General features: G+C 39.5%; 1 protein-coding gene across 1 annotated transcript; it reads left to right on the forward strand.

Annotated features, from left to right (window-relative positions):
• Positions 1 to 7547: 7547 nt before the first annotated feature.
• Positions 7548 to 14140, forward strand: LOC149271463 (biogenesis of lysosome-related organelles complex 1 subunit 1). The gene is made up of 4 exons (XM_089507398.1): positions 7548 to 7608; positions 9172 to 9244; positions 12660 to 12792; positions 14030 to 14140. The coding sequence occupies exons 1-4, from the start codon at positions 7548 to 7550 to the stop codon at positions 14138 to 14140; spliced, it is 378 nt and encodes a 125-aa protein (XP_089363524.1).
• Positions 14141 to 20966: the final 6826 nt, after the last annotated feature.

The raw sequence follows: 20966 nt of genomic DNA on the forward strand, positions 1-20966 counted from the left end.
ATTACTTATTTAGGCTTATTATTCGCCATAAAGTTAAAATTTTACTGTCTGCTAAAATGCAGCTTACTTGGTATCAATCAGAATCTATGTACTAAAAAGCTTTGCTTATGGTAATGAAAAAAATGTTTTTTTTATATAATTGAAATACTCAGCTGAAGCATCTCCCAGAAGTTAATGCACTTTTCCATTTATGAGCAGCCTGAACGATCACTTAGGTCTTTATTGACTATTTCCCTAAGTGTTATACATGACAGCTCTGGTTGGTTTCATGTTACCTTAAACAAATATATCAAGAACTAAAATAGCCACAAAAAATAGTTATTGATATGACCTTCATTTTGCGCCAGACAGGCTAAATCGGGAAGGCTTAGGAGTCATCACTAATGAATGTCAAAGCCGCAGACAAGCAAGGTCTAATTTGTTGCAACCAACAAAATGCTCCTGATTTAGTTTAGTCCTGGTTACCTAAATATATATACTTTGAAATAGGTACCATTTCCTATTTTATTTCTGCTAGACCAGGTATGAAATGAAAAGAAGCAGGATTTCAGTTTGAACACCTTTTAGTGACCTCATTACATTAGGTTCCTAATATCAGAAGTTCTGTTTGAAGCCATCAGTCAAGATCTCCAAGTGTTCTCCAAGTTACTCCGAGTTACTCTGAACTTAACCTCTTAACCTCGCTTAACCTCTGAATTTGACTTACTTTGCTTATACCTTCATTGTTACTTCATTTTACTTCTTTTGTTTTGTCTACACTACCCATGGATCCAGGGCCTTCAAAGGAATGATGACCTGTGACTGGATAATGTATTTAAGCTGCAGAGTTTCACACACATAACTTCCAATATTTTCTCATTGTATAAATGAAATTATATACAAACTTTTATCATAAATGCATTTGCATTAATGCCTTTATCAGCAATATATCATAACTAAAAAGATACGCTCCAACCATCATATGTACATTTAGTTATATGATAGCTGAGTGGTCCTTTTATATTTTTGGGGTGTACCCCATGCAAATGGAGTGGGATTCTGCTATTTTTCCATTGAGGAGATGGATAAACCGTGGCTTTAAGGCAACTTTTTTTTCTATTTCTTTAGGTTTTTTTTTAATTCTTTTTCTAATTTATTGCAGTAAGTATTTTACAAACAAAGAAAAGATGACTTGGATCTCTCTCTTCTAGATAAGGTCCCTGGGAGCAAATGACAGTGAGATTTTCACAGGGTCTCAAGCCTAGTAACTTTTTCCTAGCTGGCTATTTTTAACTGTTCCAACTCTCTAAAGACTTGAGGACATGGAATTGTTGGCAGGACACCTCAGCTCTGCTGGATCTCAGCCAGACAATACAGTTGAATTATTAAGTCGTGTGGGGTTTCACAACAGGGTGAGGTCACCAAGTAGACTAGCCATAAACCAGAGCACGTATCTTCATCCTTACCTTTAATATCTGGGAGCCTTACTTCCGATCACAGGGGTGAAGTACTAATTTTATGGTGCCGTAGCATATTAATTTCTCAAGAATTTATGTTAACCCTGCCAAAATGTAGATGAAGTACTGGAATACCTTAAATCACTTCCTAATCTCACAATGAAAAGGTAAAGATACTTAAGGATACTAAGCAACGCTGTTTAGTTTCTCAACATTTTGTCATTTGCAAAGTGAAGGAAGGCATATATTTGGATAGAATTAGCATTTCTTTTTTTTTTTTTTTTTTTAGTATGTCACTTTGCATGGAATCTAGCTTTCTAGCTTATTTTTAATTAGATTCAAGAATAACAAAAGGTAGGTTTCCAGCTCTTGTTAAACTGCAAATGTTATGATCCTCAGTCAGAAAAATTAGTTATTATGTATTTTTTCCTGTGTAGCATTCAGTCAGTTTGCTCTGTACTTGCACGCCAAAGTAAAAAAGCATTAATTTTGGCCTTTCCATTTTAAAAGTAACAAAAATTACCATCACTGTTGGTGTTGGGTTGATGTGCTTTGTTACTGGCAAAACTGTTGTTTACAATAACCAATTATTTACAATTGAAGGAAAGATAAGGGCATGCCCAGGCATTGTCATCAAAGAAACAAGGTCTTAAAGGGACATTCCAGCCATTATACGCACTTTAATGCATAAGAGAGCTGAGTGGCCCCTTTAAATGATCAGTTTTGTCCCTTCCAAATGTGTTGATAGATTCTGCAGAATAGTGCCTCTTTTTCCATACCCAGCTCCTTAGGTAGAGGGCGTTTAGGAATATATATATGGATAAGAGGGTAAATTTATAGGGCGTGTAGAGTGGTTAAGGGCTCTGTAGGTCAGGGGTTTTAATTTGATTCTGGAGGCTTTAGGGAGCCAATGGAGCTATTGGCATGGTGGAGAAGCAGATGAGGAATGGTGACAGAGAAAGATTAGTCTAGGTGCAGTGTTGAGGATGGATTGGAGTGGTGAAAGCCAGGAGAGGGGGAGACCAGTCAGTAGGGAGTGTTTCTTGTGTGAGTAATGGGTGAATTCGGGAGATGTTTTCCAGGTGAAGGCGGCAGAATTTGGTGAGGAACTGGATGTGAAGGAGGAAGGAAAGAGCAGAGTCAAGTGTGACAACAAGGACTTGGACTGTCAGTTGGATAGTCAGGTATTGTGGACAGAGCATACAGCGGGATTACCATAAACTCTTGGAGATTTTAAGCATTAGGTAATAGGACTCCATCTATCATGCAATTTCTGAAAGACAGAGAGACGGTCAGTAAGGTGAATTAGAAAAGAAGGTGAAAGATTAGGAGAAGAAATATAGATTACGATGTTGTCTGCATATAGGTGGTACTTGAAGTAAAAGGAAGATATGAGTTGTCCAAGGGAAGAGGTGCAGATGGAGAATAGTAGAGGCCCAAGAACTGAGCCAAGAGGGACACCAACAGAGCTAGGGGGGAAGAGCAAGTTCCAGTGAATGAGATAATAAACGCAATAAAAGCAGAGAGGTATGATTTAAATGAGAGCTGTGTCATGGATTCTGACTGACTCCATAAACTTGCTGGAATACAATATTTGATTTCTTTGTCATTGATGTCCCCACAGGGGCTTTTTCTTGTGGTGTATTGGAGGTCTGTCTTTTTATTGGCACAGACCCAAATGTTTCTCATCTCCATTGTTGTACTCAGGCAAAAGAATGGTGAGCACCAGGTTATGACATCATATCCCAGCAGTCAGCATCAGAGAGAGATGAGTAGTGTGTGGCTTCAGGTGGGTATTTGACAACGAAGGTACAGACCTTTTCTCTGCTATTGTTACACGGTGATCAAAGGGAGCTCTCTCATCTCTCTTAGCTGGCCCTGTTTGAATCTTATAGATGCCTGGGCACAGTAAAGGGGCTCAGCCCATTTTAGTATGCCTAGAAAATTGGAAGCTGTGCTCATTTATGGAGGCGTCAGGACTAGTCAAGTAAATTAATGCATTCAATATGTCTAAATATTGAATGCCTAATGTTATACTTTTTATGGTTTTCTGCAAGTTAGATTAAATTAAGTTCTTTGTGCTGGTGTACCTTTCCCTGTTATGATCTCAAGTATAATTGAGCTAAGAAATGTAAGACTTATGTCCCATGTGAGTCAGATTACTATTTATTTATACTACTTACTTGTAAATACTAAACATAGCATGGCCAGTCACCCAGATTGCTAATCATCTTCCATTCAGAATGTTCCACCATCCCTTTAAATAGAACTGTCTCCTTTGCCTCCAGTGAAAGGTTGTGGATACCTTATCAGGAACACATATAACCCAGGAAAAAAAGAACAATTTGCTTTATGTTGTTTGATATTTTTCACCCCATCATATGTCGGATGAGCATCTCATCTCATGTTGATGTTCATTTCTGCAATTTTGTTAGTAAGTAATATATATGCATAACCATAGGCCAATCCGTGGCCCACTCTATCTGGGTTCCATCATGACATCCATCTGCTCAGAGCTACACATATAGGCAGGCACTGCTCCCATGCATCAGGGTCAGGCCCGGACTGGGACAAAAAATAGGCCCGGGCATTTAAGCCCGAGCAGCCCATTTTTTATTTATTTATTGTTAAAGCCCACCCTTCATGTACCATCTTTGCATTTACTCAGTCATTCACACAAATCATTAACACGTTCATCAATGCAGTCTCACAAATCATTCAAGCAATTCATCCACACATAAATTCATTAATTGTCATACGAATTCACACAATTCATCCACACATTTACTAATTATTCTCATATGCATTCACACTACCCCCTCTCCCCATCTTATCTGCCCCTTATCACTATGTTCCTCCTTTTCACTATGTACCCCCTCTCACTATCTATCGCCTCTCCCCATTTCTCACTATCTAACCCCCATCTGCCCCTTCTCACTGCACTCCCCTCCCTCACCCTACTTACCTGCAGGGCCGGATTGACTTAGGGGCTGATGGAGCTGCAGCTCCAGGCCCCTACCTTAAAATATGCGGCCTCATTAACGCAGGGCCCCTTAAGGCCGCCGCAACTGCGACCGGGTCAGCCACTCTAAGGGGCCGGGAAGCCCCCACCAGGGCCGGCCTTAGGGGTCTGCGGCCGCACAGTGCTTAAATTAAAACATCAGGGTTTTTTTTTTAACTTTATTTAACATCCTCCATGTTAAATAAAGTTAACAAAAACTTTAACATGGAGGATGTTAAAGTAAAAAAAAACAACAAAAAAACCCCCCGATGTTTTAATTTAAATCCTGTGCGGCCGCACACCTGTAAGGCCGGCCCTGGCGGGGGCTTCCCGGCTCCTTAGAGTGGCGGACCCGGTCGCAGTTGCGGCGGGCTTTGCCTACACCCACTTTTTTAGTTTCTTTTTACCTTATATTCATTTTCCAGAGCACTACTGTATTATCCTCACATTCCAAATAATAAAAAAGATTAATACAAATAATTATATACAGTATATTGTTTAGTAAACAATACTAAATACTTGTCAATAAAGAGAGGCTTAAGCCATCATGTTTAACCCTTTGAGTCTCAGGGGTCCAGACGTGTTTCTCCATGTAGTTTTGCCATAGATATAGCTAGGCGGCACTTACCACACACACACTTTACCGATGGAAACCTATATATATTTTTATTTTATTTTTTCAAGCTAAGCTAGTGATTCTTGTATAAATCACAGGTTATAATGGTAAATCTAGAAAAATTTATCTTTTCTTCATTGTTTCTCTGTGTATGCTAAAACAAATAATGAAATCATCAAAACTAAATACCTTTTTATTCTGCAAAACAGATCCCATCCCATATTTATCCAATATATGTTGTGACACTGTAAAGCTCCAAGGAGATGTTTCCTATGGATTCTATGCACAGATGATGTGTAAGTTTTATGTAGCACGTTACATTTATGTATGGAGTGGAATGTTTTTTGGACAGTGAGCGAACCAATGCGCCAACTCTGGATGTCTGCATTATCCAGTCCCAGATTCTTACGAAGCCTGCAGCAAGTACAGGTGATGGCCATTTACGCTCTCTCTCAAGAAACAGATTTAGAGAGACCGTTGATGGGAGAGGAAGTTGTCCTGTTCACCTCAGGGCGAGGAGATGCACTGAAAGAAGAATTCCAGAGCTAAGTCTGCCATTGCCTGCCTAGACCTGTGTCTAGGGCTAATTGGGATGTGGCAGCAAATCTGGAGCTATACTTTTGCTTTATGGTTTTTGTTTTAGGGATATTTGTTGTCTTCACTTGTAAATAACATTACAATTCACCAGGATACTGCTGTTCGTGAGCGATATTGCCCCAGAGGACCATGCTTCCTCAGATAAGGTTGTCACAATATATTTGTAGGGGTGGAACTGTAGGGTAGGGGACCACCACTCCCATATGAGGTTGACAGTCAAAATGTTATTTGTTCTGTCATTTTTCATGTTGCCATTTTAATAGGGTAACACTTAATGCCAATAAATAAGCCCAATACTACTATATGATGGATGTGACAAAAATACATATTCCACACAAAATAATTACCTGAGTGGGTGGAATACACCATATCTCAAGTTGGATTTGTTCACGATCAATGACTGCGTTTAGAAAAAGGCAATAATAGTTTAACAATTTATCTGATAACTGACAGATAAAGCAACAGTGTTTGGTGCCACAGCCTCTGTAATAACCCATTTTAACTGCAGTAAAATTTTTCATGTAAATCAAATTAGCCTTGTATGATTTAGAATAGCGGGTCAATATTTCTGTTAAGAAGGGTCATTGATGCATAGCTTACTATTTCATTCTCTAGTGGCAACATCAATAAACTGCAATAAGTTCAGTGATGGGAACCTAAAGAACAATAAATAATTAAAACCCGTACTTATAATATCCCCAGCCTTCAGCAGCTATCACGACAGCTGGGTATCATTCATCCACCATTGAGATCAAAGACACTAGGTTGGGATGTCCACTATCTTGCTTTCTTTTTGTCCTGTGTATTGAACCTCTGGCTAAACATATCGCAAGGTAAGAATCTTATGTTCCCTGTACTGCATTTAGATTCCCATAAGATTGGTCTGATTGCAGAATACATTCTAACCTCTACCCTCTCATTCAGACATGAAGCTCATAGTTAAGCCTTTGACCTCAGGAGCCAAAACAACACAAGAGTAAAGGGATACGTACTGAGCAAAAAAACTCCCTCTTTATAGAAAAATCTGAGCCAACCCGACTACATGGGTTGGGAAGGTAAACACAGTACAAATTAGTCATCTAGTCAACTTACTATACCTATTTTGATATTATATATCCCAGTGGATGTTAACCTGCAGGATTTACATTACATTAGATTTATTTATTATAGAGTCCATAGAAAAATAATTTAAAATCACACACAACAGCAAACTGGTACAAATTTCAGCTCGACAGAAGGGTAATTTTTCCAGGGAGGAGGGTTGGAGGTACTCTAAATACAGAAGAGAAAAAATACTGCTGGACAAAAACTATAAAAGTCATAAAAATCTATTCCTGTTGAATCCTGTCTTTAAGGAGCAGTCCTGCTCAATAGTTTTTTACAGGGGTCAGGGAGACACTTTAAGAGAGCTGTTAGGCCCTTCACCTTGCAAGACAGGGATCCGTGAGACACAGACAGACAGACAGACAAACTGGGATCCGTGAGACAGACAGACTGGGAATAGACGTTACACGGAATTGCTGGAAGAGAGTTTGGTTTAATTGTAGAAACACACAGAATATATAACGTTTCCCTTTCACATTCATTGCAATAGCGATGCTTAAATACAGGATACCTCGCTCTCCTCTACAGGGAAGTAAAGACCTTCCAATAGTATACATTACTTCTCAGAACCCCTTATGAGTAGCTGTGCGTCTGCTGTGATGTACTACACCGGCCCGTCATGGTCAATATAAGACTATTGTAGCAGTGGCGGCGCCATCACGATGATGAAGTTACGGTCTACGAAAATACTCTCTTCACTTCCGCCCATCGCTTGTTCCTATCAGAGCGCTCGATTTCGCCTGAGCAGGCGTGTTTCTTCTTCCCGTAGCTTCGGTCCATAACCGGCCCCGTCATGCTCTCCCGCCTCCTTAAAGAGCACCAGACCAAGCAAAATGAACGGAAAGAGCTGCAAGGTGAGCCCGGGCTTCTCATACGAATTTGAGGCCTAACTATCTGCCCGCAACCGCATACTATTATCTTGGCCTCAGGGACTTCATGAGTGGCTGAGACAATAGAATTCACCATAGTAACGCATCCTTTAGTTCGGCATCTGATTGGTGCTTCTCTATGCCAATCGCGGATGATGGCGGAAGTGAATGCTAAGGAAGCGTTTATTATACTTTTTTATTTTTAAAATTACTTATTGTAATTAATAAAAACGCTGTATGTCTTTACCGCTAGATATATTCACGGAAGCCAGACTCAGTGACGTAAAATAATTTGTTTTCCCCATGAAAAGCAATTTTGTTCATTTTTAATATGTTTCGAAATGGAAAGCGCCGTATAACACGTATAACAAGTTTAAAGCAGCTGGCTGTACGGTATTATTGTATAAAAGACATGGTTGTATGCGAACTCTGTAGTTAGTCGACCTCTGAACTCACAGCTCAATGGAAGAAGCAATGCAGTGGAATTAGAGAATTAAGTGATTTGTGCCCCTACTGGCCTTTTTACTTCTTGTGTCAAAACTGGGGTGCAGTAGGGTTGGCACCCATTCCCTGAAGTAAAGTGACATGTTCCTAGTCTGCAACTTAATGGGACTCTCCAGTGTCCCACATAGCCCTACGAACAACAACAAATGGATAGTTTATGTTGTAGGTACTTTTAATATGCGTTCTTCAACCTGTAAATAAAATTCAATGTAATTACTTACCTTCAGGAGAAGCTGCAGCGCACATCTCCTCCATGATTTTTCACACAAAGCCAATCAGTGACTGGGAATCGATGGGGGCGCTTTCTGCGCAAATGCACAGGGGTCTCGTTAGACTAGTATGTAACATAACAATTTCACTTACAGAGACAACCGGTAAGGAAGGCCCTGCTCAAAGGAGCTTACGATCTAGACCTACTGAACTCTTGCACGAGCCAGTGGCGCAGTATATCACCTACTCGCCTTTTTTTTTTCTGGCCGGACCTGATGCTGATTTGAAGCTTCTCTCTCTTTTTTTTTTTTATTTAAAAACCTGATCACTGCCTTTAGGTAGCGATTAATCCATGGAGCATGGCAGCCAAATAAGGTAAAAACCCCTTCCTCCTCTGTTTAAAAACAGTTGTGTTTTTTTTCTCCTAAGCATTATTAAGTATTCTATACTTAGGTTTTTAAGCCCAAGGTGCGTTATCTTGCACATATCCACATTAAACTTCAGCTCAGACCATTTTTCTAGTTTACCTAAATCATTTGCCATTTGGCTTATCCCTCCAAGAACATCAACCCTGCTGCAAATCTGTATGTTTTCTTTGGGATTTCCCCATTCAATGTGCGCAAGGTTGATTGTATGGGTGGCCTACCTGTAGGTTTCCTTTCCTGAAAGACATGGACGGCATGTCCATAGGATTGTAAACTTTGTTTCACCTCTTAATTTCCCTTATATGTCAGGTGTCTTATGAACTGAGAAGTGACAACAGCTCAAATAACTGGTAACTAAGTTCAACATATGTTTTCATAATCGTAACCAATACATATTTTTTACCCACAGAGAAAAGAAGAAAAGAAGCCATTGCAGCAGCTACCACTTTGACAGAAGCTTTGGTAGATCACTTGAATGTGGGGTGAGTTGTAGTAAGCCAGCTGGTGTGGGGACAGCAGACATACCGTTTTTTTTAACTTGTCTATTACCAGGTTATTAATGCAGGCTTTGCAGGAAAGACATATTTTTTTAGCCACTCTGCAATGTAATGAACCAAGAAGTAATTAGGCTGGAAGATTACGTAGATTTTTTAAACATGCACATACTTTGTTATCCACCTTTTATGCGTATACCAACTGCTCTTACTGTACCTCCCTATACTGTATAGCCACCTGCTGGCCCTATATACATAAAAATATACAAAAGCATAGAAAACAAAACAGATTTGTCCACCCTAGAAAGAATTAGTTGGGTGTACATGTCCATGGAATTTCCTAGCTAGTTTTACTAAAAGAACAAATTGTTACTAGGCTTACCCCATCCAGGCCATTGGTTTGCTTGAACTTCTTAGTTTCATTTCTTATAATATGAATGTCTCTCTCTAGTCCTGGGTATAGTGAGGATGACTAGATACCTGGTTACATTAAAAGAAATGGTTCACTAAAATAGGATTGGTGAATAGATTTTTTTTTTTTTTAAAACATCTGCCATCATCAACACAATAATGCAAGTTCACCTACTTTACAGTGCAGGCTTTCATGCCCATTTGTGTATTGGTAAAAACACTTCAATATGATGTGATTTTAATTGTCATTTCTATATTATAATATGTCGACCTGCTAGCATCATTCAGTATAAATTGCATTCAAAAGTACAGTTACTGGGCGCAGCATTGTGATTTGCAATGCCTTGTACAATTCTCCACACATTAAGAACTTTCAACAAACGTTTTATAACATGTCAAGTTGTCGATCTGCTATTGTGTTTAAGCCAATAATAACTTTCTTTTATAGCTCTTCATATTTCCTTTTTATATAGTCTAATGCAAGACAGCATTGCTTTATAATAAAAGAGGGGTGTAGTCACCTCTAAATCCTTTAAAAATATATAGACCCAATAACATGCATAGGGCATCACCCGACAATGCTTACTTGTAATGCACTATTATTTGTATTTCACATGCATTGCCAAAATTCTTGCATTGAAGAAACGTATACCTTGTAAGAATACTTTCAAATATATCTAAAATGAAATGCCATCTTGTGACTCTCCAGCAGTTCTTGGTAGGATGAGTGTTATCAGAAATATCTATCAATACTTAGCTTAGAGTCATAGGTAATATAGTTTAAAAGTTATTTATTAAGAGTAAAGGTTTTTAGATTCTCTCCTCTTGACATTTGTGTTATTTTCTTAGTAGGGACACATGAAATTATTAAGCAGCTTGTTTATTCTGTTGTGTTCATTGGAGGAGAGTCAGCACCACTAGTGATTTTGAGGACCTCATTTTGATGCCTCTTGTCTAGTAAGTTCTCTTCATAGAAAATTTCCGAGTGTAAATCAGATTCCTGCTTCAGGAATGTCTCCCATTAATACTTTTAGTCCTGCAGTTTGTGTGTTTCTCGGCCCTGGCTGTCAGCAATAGCCCACACCTTACAGAGTGTGATGGTCACACCCTACAACACTTTGTGGCTTGTGTAGTCCCGGCTGGCAGCAATACACAAAACATAGGGGGTGCTGAGAGGGGAAATGTTATCCCGAGCGCTTTGGCATTCATCACAGTCAGACTCACGAAATGCACCACTCCCTGCATCATTAAATTGAACCAAAATACTCTGGAAAAAGATGATTAATGTGTTCCGAATCACTATAACGACTACTCGACTAGAATAATTTCAGCCAATTAATGCAGTTTGTAGTTTATCTGAATAAAAACACATGTTTTAACCCTCTAGTGACCTTCCTCAGTCATACATATGTCCTTCAAAGGGGTAGTTTACTGTCACTGACAGCCCCACCAAAGAAGTATGCATATTAGAGTACTTTATGAGTACTTTAATATGCAGTTGTTAAAAACAAAAGAAAAAAATGAAGCTGCAGCTTCTCTTGTGGTCCAATGATTCTCACCACTTGAAGCTGCCAGTCAGTGGAAATGAAAAATTGCTCCCATTCACACATGCACACCAGGATCACAATAGACCCCAGCTTTTCAAGATTGTTTAGAAAGGGTCCCGCACCAGGTCGGAAGGGCCCTTTCCAATTTATTTTAAACTGGTACAAGGAGACAGAAGCGTATCGGGGTCACATGACGTCATGTGACCCTGAGGCTGCAGCCGGAGAGAAGCTGCAGGAGCAGTGAGAGATAAGCGGGGCATGGATGTTTGTTTGCATGTATGTGCCAGAGTGTATGTTGGAAGGGGGGCAAATAAGGCACAGACAAGTTGTTTGGGGGAAGTTATGGTACATACGAGCTGTTGGGGAGCCTGGGGGAATTTTCGCACCAGGGCCCTGTGGTTTCTATGCCCCTGTGTATACCACCTGATTCAGATCATGATGTCATAACGTTAAACGTTAGTACTATATGCGCAACTTTACACAAATTTCAAAGCTTCACTGTCCCATTCAAGTAGAGGTTGTCAGCAGGTGACTGTTCTTACCAGTATATGCACATAATGCTTTTGGGAATACACTGTGCTCGAGGTGGAAAACATGTATCCCGAGCCGCGTGATGTCAGTTTCCTTTAGGAGCTTCCAGTGAGGACTAGTGTGTCAAGACGTGTTTGTTTGGGTGAGACCTAATGGGAAGGAAATGAAAGAGGAACATATGATGCTGCCTTACTCTGTTGTTGAGATCACTTCTAGATTTAGTAACATACAACCAGGATTTATTCCCTAACACAGGGGCTTACCTAGCATTTGTACCCCCTTATTTCACTATCCATTTGAGCTTCTCCTGCAAGGGGCCTTAACTGTTGTAATGCATAGTTCAAATGGGGATACTTAATAAAAGGCACGTGTTTAACACAGTTTTTTTTTCAGCTGCTATTGTGTCTTCCCCCTTCCTTTGGTCACTTACTACTCATAAGACTGAGGGTCTCTCCCATACATATCTGTTCTAAACTGTTTAAGAAAGCAGCATATGTTTAGACCGGCATACTGGGAACTTTCCAGAACTTGACTCAGAGTCTCTGGGTCAGTTTTCTCTTTCTCTTTGGTAGTGGGGTAATGTTTTGCCACACCCACTCCCCATCCAGTCCCCTCCCACTTCCAGCTAATTAAAGTCTGGTGCTAGCCATACATCCACATCATGCCACTCCCTGGAAGAGGGAGAGCTCTAGGTAGCCTATCCTGGGAAGTTCCCATATGGTGTATTTGACTTTCTGCTATAGCCTTTATAAAGTCACCTAGAGCTTTACGAGGGAAAGGCATCTCAATGTTTAAATATGAATGATAACGGATAACGCTCAAAACACCATGTGATTGTAAATAGTTTCTGTCTCCTCACTAATGCTTTTTTATTTATATTTATAAATCCTTCCTCTCTCCCCTTTTTTATTTAGTGTGGCACAAGCTTACGTGAACCAAAGAAAGCTGGACCATGAAGTAAAAACACTGCAGACTCAGGCTGCTCAGTTTGCGAAACAGACAACACAGTGGATCAGTCTGGTGGAGAACTTTAACCAAGCTCTGAAAGTGAGTTCTGCGCAAAAAACTGTATTATTCACAAAACGGCACAATTATTTCAAATATTTCCACAGATAGTGAGTTGTTTTAGTACAATAATTGTACAAGAAATAAGTTATCAATGCTTTACCAATTGGCAAGGTTTTTTTTTAAATAATGAGCTTATTTGAAGAAAATATGGGTAATGTAACATAGGATTTGGTCCAGGTCACCTGAAAGACTCATTAGATTATAGTTTAGTTCCCTCTGCTGGATAGAGGTAAAAGTGCACATAGAGTTTAATTCTCTCTTAACGCTGCCTTTGTTTTATAAACAGTTTTGTTTTCAGGCGTGAGTTCCAGTGTATCCTCCAGGCGTACCGGTAGCTCCATAGGGGATATTTAATTTCCATCCTTATGGAAATAAACTATGGCTTTACCAGTAGATGATACACAAAACTTTTGCTGTGAGGTAGATGTGCAGTTGTTAGCTGATACATATGTTGTATGTTCTAAGTAGCCATTATTGACTGGAATACCGCACCTCTGTAGAAGAGATTCCCCTTTGAAGAGAAAGTTGTAATAGCCTTCTCTGAGTATTTTCAGATAAATATTAGCATGCCTTTTTGGCTCCATATCATATACCTACTGGGAATTGCTACATGCGGGGTCCTATTCTGTCACAAATTAACATACCTGGGAACTCTCCAAGTCTGGCCCAGAGAACTAAGGCCCACTCCCTGCCCATTACCCCTTTTAATAGGGGTGTTTCCCCGTAATGTCGGTGGGAACGCCCACTGGCATCAGTGGGTAGTCCTGGCCGCGTCCCGCAAAGGTAGGCTCCGGGTAGCCGGAGCGCAGAAGTTTCCAGGTATGCTTAAGGAAAGCACCACATTTGCTATTTGACCAAGTTTTTTTTTTTTACTGGTCTCAGTTTCAGTTGTTATAAACATAAACCACATTTAAGGAATTGCAAAACATTGTACCTATTGTGAAAAGATGCAAGAGAATTATTATGAGTTTCCCAGAGGTCCAAATAACAATAGATAGTATCTATAATTGGCTTTGCACTATACTAATGAGCGTGTATATTTGTAATGAGAGGCAAACCTAGTAGATAAGATCTGTATCAAACCAAGAACAACATGCAGGGAAAACATTAAAAACTCTATAGGCTTGAGGGCTAAATTCAAAAAGAAATGCAGTTGATAACCACATGTTACTTCTAAAATCTTTGCATAATGTAAAATGTGTTTCTTTCTTTGTAGGAAATTGGCGACGTGGAGAATTGGGCCAGAAGTATTGAGAAAGACATGCGCATTATAGCAACCGCTCTAGAATATGTTTATAAAGGCCAGATGCAGCCTTCTGCATCATAAAAACCGACATATTTGATGACTGTGGAATATGGCTTATAAACCTTAACACCAAGCCTTTCCTGGTCTGCATGTGCCATGGAACAAACTGGAATTTCTGAATTATTAGGCGTTCGGATTTGGCTTTTGAAAAGCCAAAAAACAGTATTACGTGAAGGTAGCTGAACATGTTGATGCTTCTATATTTTAGAAATACTGTTTAGTCTTTGCTTTTCATTTCTGTGCCAAGGACCCTAAACCACTTCACACTGGGAGACTGGTTAAGGTTCAGGTAGCACAGATCAAGAAAAAAAAGCTTGTATAAAAGTATTAAAAGCACTGAACATGTGTGTCAATGTTTATTTTCTTTTGTTTGTTTTCACACAATAAATAGTTTATTTAAGGAGAACTATCACAAACTAGAAATAAAGATATATGTTAAACATCACATTAAACATTCCTTCCAGGTTAACCACTTATGAAGCTTTTCAATGTTATTTTTCTTCTCTTGGGTGACGTCACTGCTACTTTTTGTTGTTCTGGGAACCTGTCAGCAATCCTATTTCCTATTTGCTGAGTGCTATGCATACATAGGAAGTGTGAGCCTCCATGCCTTCCAAAGAAACGCTCCAAAAGGAAGTCAAAGTAGCAGTAACGTCACACAAGTGAAGAAGAAGAGCAGAAGGCTGCAGCGGGGCAATGATACTTTGACATGCTTCACCTGGAAAGAAAGGTAATCATTTATACTGTGTGATATCTCTGTTAATATGTCTCTTATTAAAACAAAATTACAGCTACTACACAATGGGTAAAAAACAGCAGTGTAAAATAGTGCAGCATGCTAAACTAATGCCTTAAAGATATATTTGTTCTGGTTCACAAGGACTATTATACACATTATCACACACTAACCCAACACAGAAAATCATAGCAAAGAAAGCTATTTCCACATAACGATGTAATCTCAGGGAAGAGTATCGCATTTGTTGTTGTTATCAGGGAGAGCAGGCACCTGATGGCATGGGGGATAAGGACAGCAAAGTGGTGTCTGATGGATTGAGGTAGGGAATTTTAGATATTAGGGACAGCATTGGTAATATATTTTTCAAGCAACAATTGCCTTGGGATCCATTCCATAGATAAGGCACCTGTATTTGACAAAATGCTTGGGAGAGGGATTTGTATAGTGGTATGTCTTTTTTGTTGCATTTCCTTGTTTTCACTTTTTTATGACCTGCTTTAGTAACTGCTTAGCCCCAATTCTGTTCTCAACTTTATAACCTGACAGTGGGTTTCAACCTACCCCCCTGCTACAGTCATGTGTAGAGTTGTCAGTGGCCTTTATGCCCAGTAACATATGGCGTGTAAACCAAACCCTTAAGTGGCCCCTGTTTATGATTTTAGCTTGCACAACAATTCTTTGCATACTAACGATTCTGTGGATATGTTTCTAGAAGATAATTAAAAACCTGTCCCCAGTATTCAGTTATATTCCTCCCACTTTGTTTGACATGCTGCTGTAATGGTAACATGCCGGTGCCAGCCGAGGACAGAGACAGGAAGGCGCTGCCTCGGGGCACTCGGTTTTTGGAGATTCGCATGTGTCATTGTAGGTCTTCATACAGTATGAAGGCAGATGTCTATTGTTGCTGTTAAGCATTTTATCCTGTTCTCTGTTCATTTTTAAGAACAGACGGGAGGAGCTGAGTGGCATCATGGGGTGATTTATTTTACAGCACCTGCTGTTTTCTGTCAACACAAATTTTAAGGTCTGTACGTCCTTTTGTTGTCATTTCGGTGAAATTATACACCGATAAGAAAGTCAGCTGGTATTATGCAAGAAGCTATTCCAACCATCTGCCTGCTGGCTACACAACCAACGTGACAAAATAGCAGTTTGTTCTGGGCAATCTGTTGCTTAAAGGCGATCTGTTGCGTTCATGGGTTTACTGCGGATACATTCATCTATTGCAAGTACCTATATGCTTGTCAAGCAAAGTAATTGTTTTAATGTAAAAGTTCATTTAAGGAAAGATGAGATCTGTGGCAAGAACTGGCAAATCCAGCGTTACGCAATACATTTCTTGTCCTGATGCTTAACTTCCAAGAGTTCTCATTGTCAAAGGGGGGCACTTATTGTTAGGCCATGACTAGGGGACAAGGCTTTACAGAAGCTTTTGACTTTACTGAAACTTTGTGGCCTACTCGTTTCTGCTGTTTCTATAGACATTAAAGAGACAGTAACTGTAGGAACGCCGTGATACACTAATACCCAGCACACATTCGGAGCTTTCAGAAATCAAATAGAGGGATTTGGGTCCCAAAGCGGGGCTGTCATTTTAAAAACATTTAAGCTGATAATCTCTTCTTTCCCACCAAGTATTGCAGGGCTGCCTGAACAACAACTACCAGCATCTTAACAACAGACGGATATGCTGATGGGAGAAATAGAGAAATTTAAGATGGCAGCTTTCACATATGGTGGCTTGTTAATGCATAAATATGGCGTGATTTATGAAGTGTAAAACGCAGGAAGTAGCAGATTCACTTTAATGTTTTTTATTATTGCATTGCCCTGCTGTACAAAGTCACTGTTGATCTCGTGGTAATGAAGGCAGCTTCCTCGCTTGTCGTTAGATATGACAGCAATCAAAAGCAAAGCTACATGTACTTGCCCGTAACATGTATATAAGATATGGGCTGTACCTCTCCCTGTCTTTTCCACAAAGGAGCTGGATCGGAGCTGTAAAATGGACCCTGACAGTCTCAGGCTAGCGGACTAGAAATTACAAGCGCTCGTCCGCAAGCTGCACTTTTACAGCATGGGGCTGGCCGCTAAAGTTAGGTAGGAATCTTTGACAGGCACCGACCTACCGCGCATTTGCCTTGTGTGCCTGGAGGCTAGTCCGGGCCAGTTAGTTACCATTTAGCATCTAAGATAACGTTTATAACCTTTAGCTATTGCTTTTGAAATAAAAAACCATGAATAAGTATTGTTATTTAAAGGAGTACAGCCACGTTCACATCGATTGGTTTAACCAAATTCATTTATAAAAGCATAATGGGAAGGAATAATCATGCAAATCATGAGAACAAGAAGTTATGACGGCTGCAGATATTGTATACGCATAAGGTGAGATTGGAGTATTTCGGTTGTCTCAACACCAGACCCCCTGTGCTACTAACACAGCTGCGTCATATCAAACCAGAAAGCAGGTGCTTGAAATCCTAGGGGCATATTGAGGCCTATTCCCATCTCAAAAGCTAACAGAGTAGAGCTGGCACCTTTTGCACCAGGGGCCATCTCTCTCTCTCTCAAACTCACACACACACTCTCACTCTCTCGCACTCACACACACACACACTCTCCTTGCACACAGTATAAGCTGCTGCTGCACTACTACTGCGGGTCACATCATGTTAGGTCACCCCCGACCTCACTCCTGCTCTACTGTGTGTGTTTTCTCTCCCCTTGAAGCAAGGGGTGTTTTTTACACAAAAGATTAGATTTTTATGAAATATTTTAGGATCCTTCACTATTGCTTTTCTATAACATGGACAAATAAAACCCTCAACAAGTATGGAAGTGTTGTCCGTTATTCAGTTCCATCCCACTAACTTGTCAATTAGCAGAAGCAGCAGCAGCAGCAGCAGCAGCAGCTTAAATACTGTTTCTTCATCATATCTGGTTTCCGGTTTGTTTCTTATCAGTCTAGGGTCACATTTAACAATTCACAGCCACTTCAAAATGATGGATTCTTTCTGCATAACTTCTAATTATTTTAACAGGATTAATAAATGTGAATATGTGCAGCGTATTCTTAGAGCCACTGAGGAAATAATGGGTCTGACTTAATGACCCATCTAGTTTCTGATGCAGTAAAAAAAACGCAGTTAATAACCATGGAATTGACGGCACATTTCTTAAAAAGGAATTTCTGAGTGTATTAATAATGATTAGCATTATTGTTACCATACTAAGTTATTCTGTATTATTACTTTGGAGAATTGATGCTGTTTTAAAGGCAAAGGGCAGTTGCATGAAATATTGAATTGATTTAGATTTTTCTTCTGTTTACTCACTTTGCATTTTGATCAATGAAAAAAATAAACTATTAACATGTCTTTTTGTAAAAGCATTCTTACTTTACAATATTTTTTCACATCTGCCTGAAACACAGTACTGAACATACATAAGTGTCCTGGGTGGTTAAACGTGTTGAGAAGCTACTCATGATGTACCCTGATTTATGATTTAAAATAAATATATATATATATATATATATATATATATATATATATATATCAAGCCATTTAAGATATTTAGAGTGACACAGTTTTGTTTTGTATCAGCTTATGACTCAATATAACCTCTACTTCAAAGTCCTCAAAGTTATTCTTCAAGTGATATATTCAGATGTGTGGAAGCGTTAAAATGACTCATTCTATTGCAAGTGCTATTGCAACTTCAGTGTGAAGAATGTCCCTGGATAATTTTAAAAGGTATATTCAAAGGAGTATCATATCGGTGAATGAACTAGGGGGTCATGGGCAGTCACTAAGCATCAACAACGTGTGGGAGATCACAAGTGTCAGTGTTGACCTAGTCAGCCAATGTCAAAATACACTGCTGCGGACAGTGTTTTAACCAAATGGTTACAGAGGTTAACCTAAACATACATGGGATAGACCTAAGATTATCCCGTTTATAAGACAAGACCAGGGAATCAAATACTTTTTGAGTTTTCAGAGCTGGAAAATGTGGTCGGACTAGATGGATTAAATGCTTATCCGCAGTCAAATTCTGTTTATAAGACCCAACTGAGAAGACAGTTATTCTCCATCTCTTAAACATTAATTATGACAATTACGTTATTTGCTGAACACATTGCTTTACATTAAACATTCAGTTTACATCTTCAATTAAATCGGTCTGGGTTGAAGATCCTTTAAAAGGAACTGCCACCTGTGGATGCTGGTTTCTAGTACATGTATTATGCATATTCCACTTTGGGAAAGTGACAGATCCCTATAAATGTATTCAAGTGTCAGATGGACCATCAATTACATGGTCAAGCAGGTGACATTACCAACAGATGCTTGTAAACCACCATATGATATGACAAACCAGCCACTTCTATGTTTGTTCTGGATCGGTGTTGGGACCTTTGAAGCAGATCTACTGTACATACAGCTCCATGGACAAGGAAGACAAAGCAAGAATCTATGCTCTTGTGATTTTGCAAGATGCAATTGAGGTGCTGTTCCAGTGTGGTGAGAAGATTAATTCTACCATTGTACTCTATGGCTAATCCCCCTCCTGATTCGCATCAGGCTGAGAACTTAACAAAAGCAGCTGAGCAGAAAAAGTAGGAGCCAATGAACCCTAAATCTCCAGGATAATCAGTGAAATTCTGGTATGCTGGTCACATGAAGGGCCTAGAGCTTGGAGTGAATTGTTCTTTGTGTGTGAACCTTGATCTCACACACTTAGGCATTGTGAGTTAATGTCTACATCTGAAGTGATTACTGGGTCTGGGCTTGACCCATTAGCCCCCAATAGCTACATTGCAAGGGGAGATCTGTGTTTCCAGTACCACACATTTCTCCTGTAATGTGATATGCCTGTACCCCTATTTTAAGGTGGGGTACTGTTAGGCTGCTTTAAGCCTTATTGGACAAAGTGGCACCTTAGGGGATGAAGGGGCGGAGATTTAAACAAGCATGAAACTAGTAGCTCTTTAAGTAAATACTTTTATTTGTCTTCAAACACATTTGATGCATAGTGTTTAATTTGTGTATACATATTCATTTTATTGCTTGTGTTAAATATGGCCGTGATAAATAGTTTAACTTATGGGTCCTACGCTATGTCTGACTTTGATCACTGCAACCATGACCGTGGGGCTAAACAAGGGAGCCGTAGCAAATAAATACCCAACATGAAGAGCACTTTTTGTCTCGGCAGGCCCTGGCCAACCAGGCATGGAGCGGGAGCGGGAGCGGGAGCCGCTTTGTAATCAAAGGTGTTGATTAAATATAGTTCCCCTGCTGTTGTTTTTTTGTGGAAGAAGATTATGTTTTGCGTCTGGACTTTAATGAACACATTCATTTTAACATTACAATTTAGCTGATCCACAGCACACAATACATGCATAAAGCTTGCATAAAGAGCTATAAAACTTGTGCAAGATTACGGATCCATAAAACATAATTTTCTGGTTCTTTGCAAACACTTTCATGCTGAGAGACTTGATGGAATTTTTTTTAATGTCTATAGTGTTAGGCATATATCCTTTAATTGAAGATACATCTTCTTTGTAGCTAAACTTATAGCAAATACAAAAGAAACAGTATAATAACATTTAGGGAGATTTGGTTCTCACTAACACTAACCATAATGATTGGCACTTAATAAACAGTGGAGAATACAGTGTACAATAGAGTAACAGATTCTGGTAACATAGGATCTTTGTTTGCTCCATAATACAATTGCTACAAATTTTGCTCTGGGGTAAGTATACAGTCTCAGCCTGTTTCCATTAACAGTGGTTGCTCCATGCCACTCGACAAGATGATATTGGAAACATAGAATTCGATGTTAGATAAGAACCATTCGGCCCATTTTTCCTAAAGTAAGGCTCAAATCTTAATCAGTCCTCATTGTTTCTTAGATTCAGGATACCTTTACGCGTAAGCCCATGCATGTTTAAATTCTCCTACTGTATTAGCCTCAATTACATCTGATGGGAGGCTGTTCCAATTTTCTACCATCCTCTCAGAAAAGTAAAACGTGCTTACACTTCAGTACTTTTTGAAAAATATTGACCATCAGCTTAGGGATGGCAGA

Source organism: Sceloporus occidentalis, unplaced genomic scaffold, assembly GCF_023333645.1.
Source record: "Sceloporus occidentalis isolate IW3139 unplaced genomic scaffold, rSceOcc1.0.p SCAF_506, whole genome shotgun sequence".
NCBI lineage: Eukaryota > Metazoa > Chordata > Lepidosauria > Squamata > Phrynosomatidae > Sceloporus > Sceloporus occidentalis.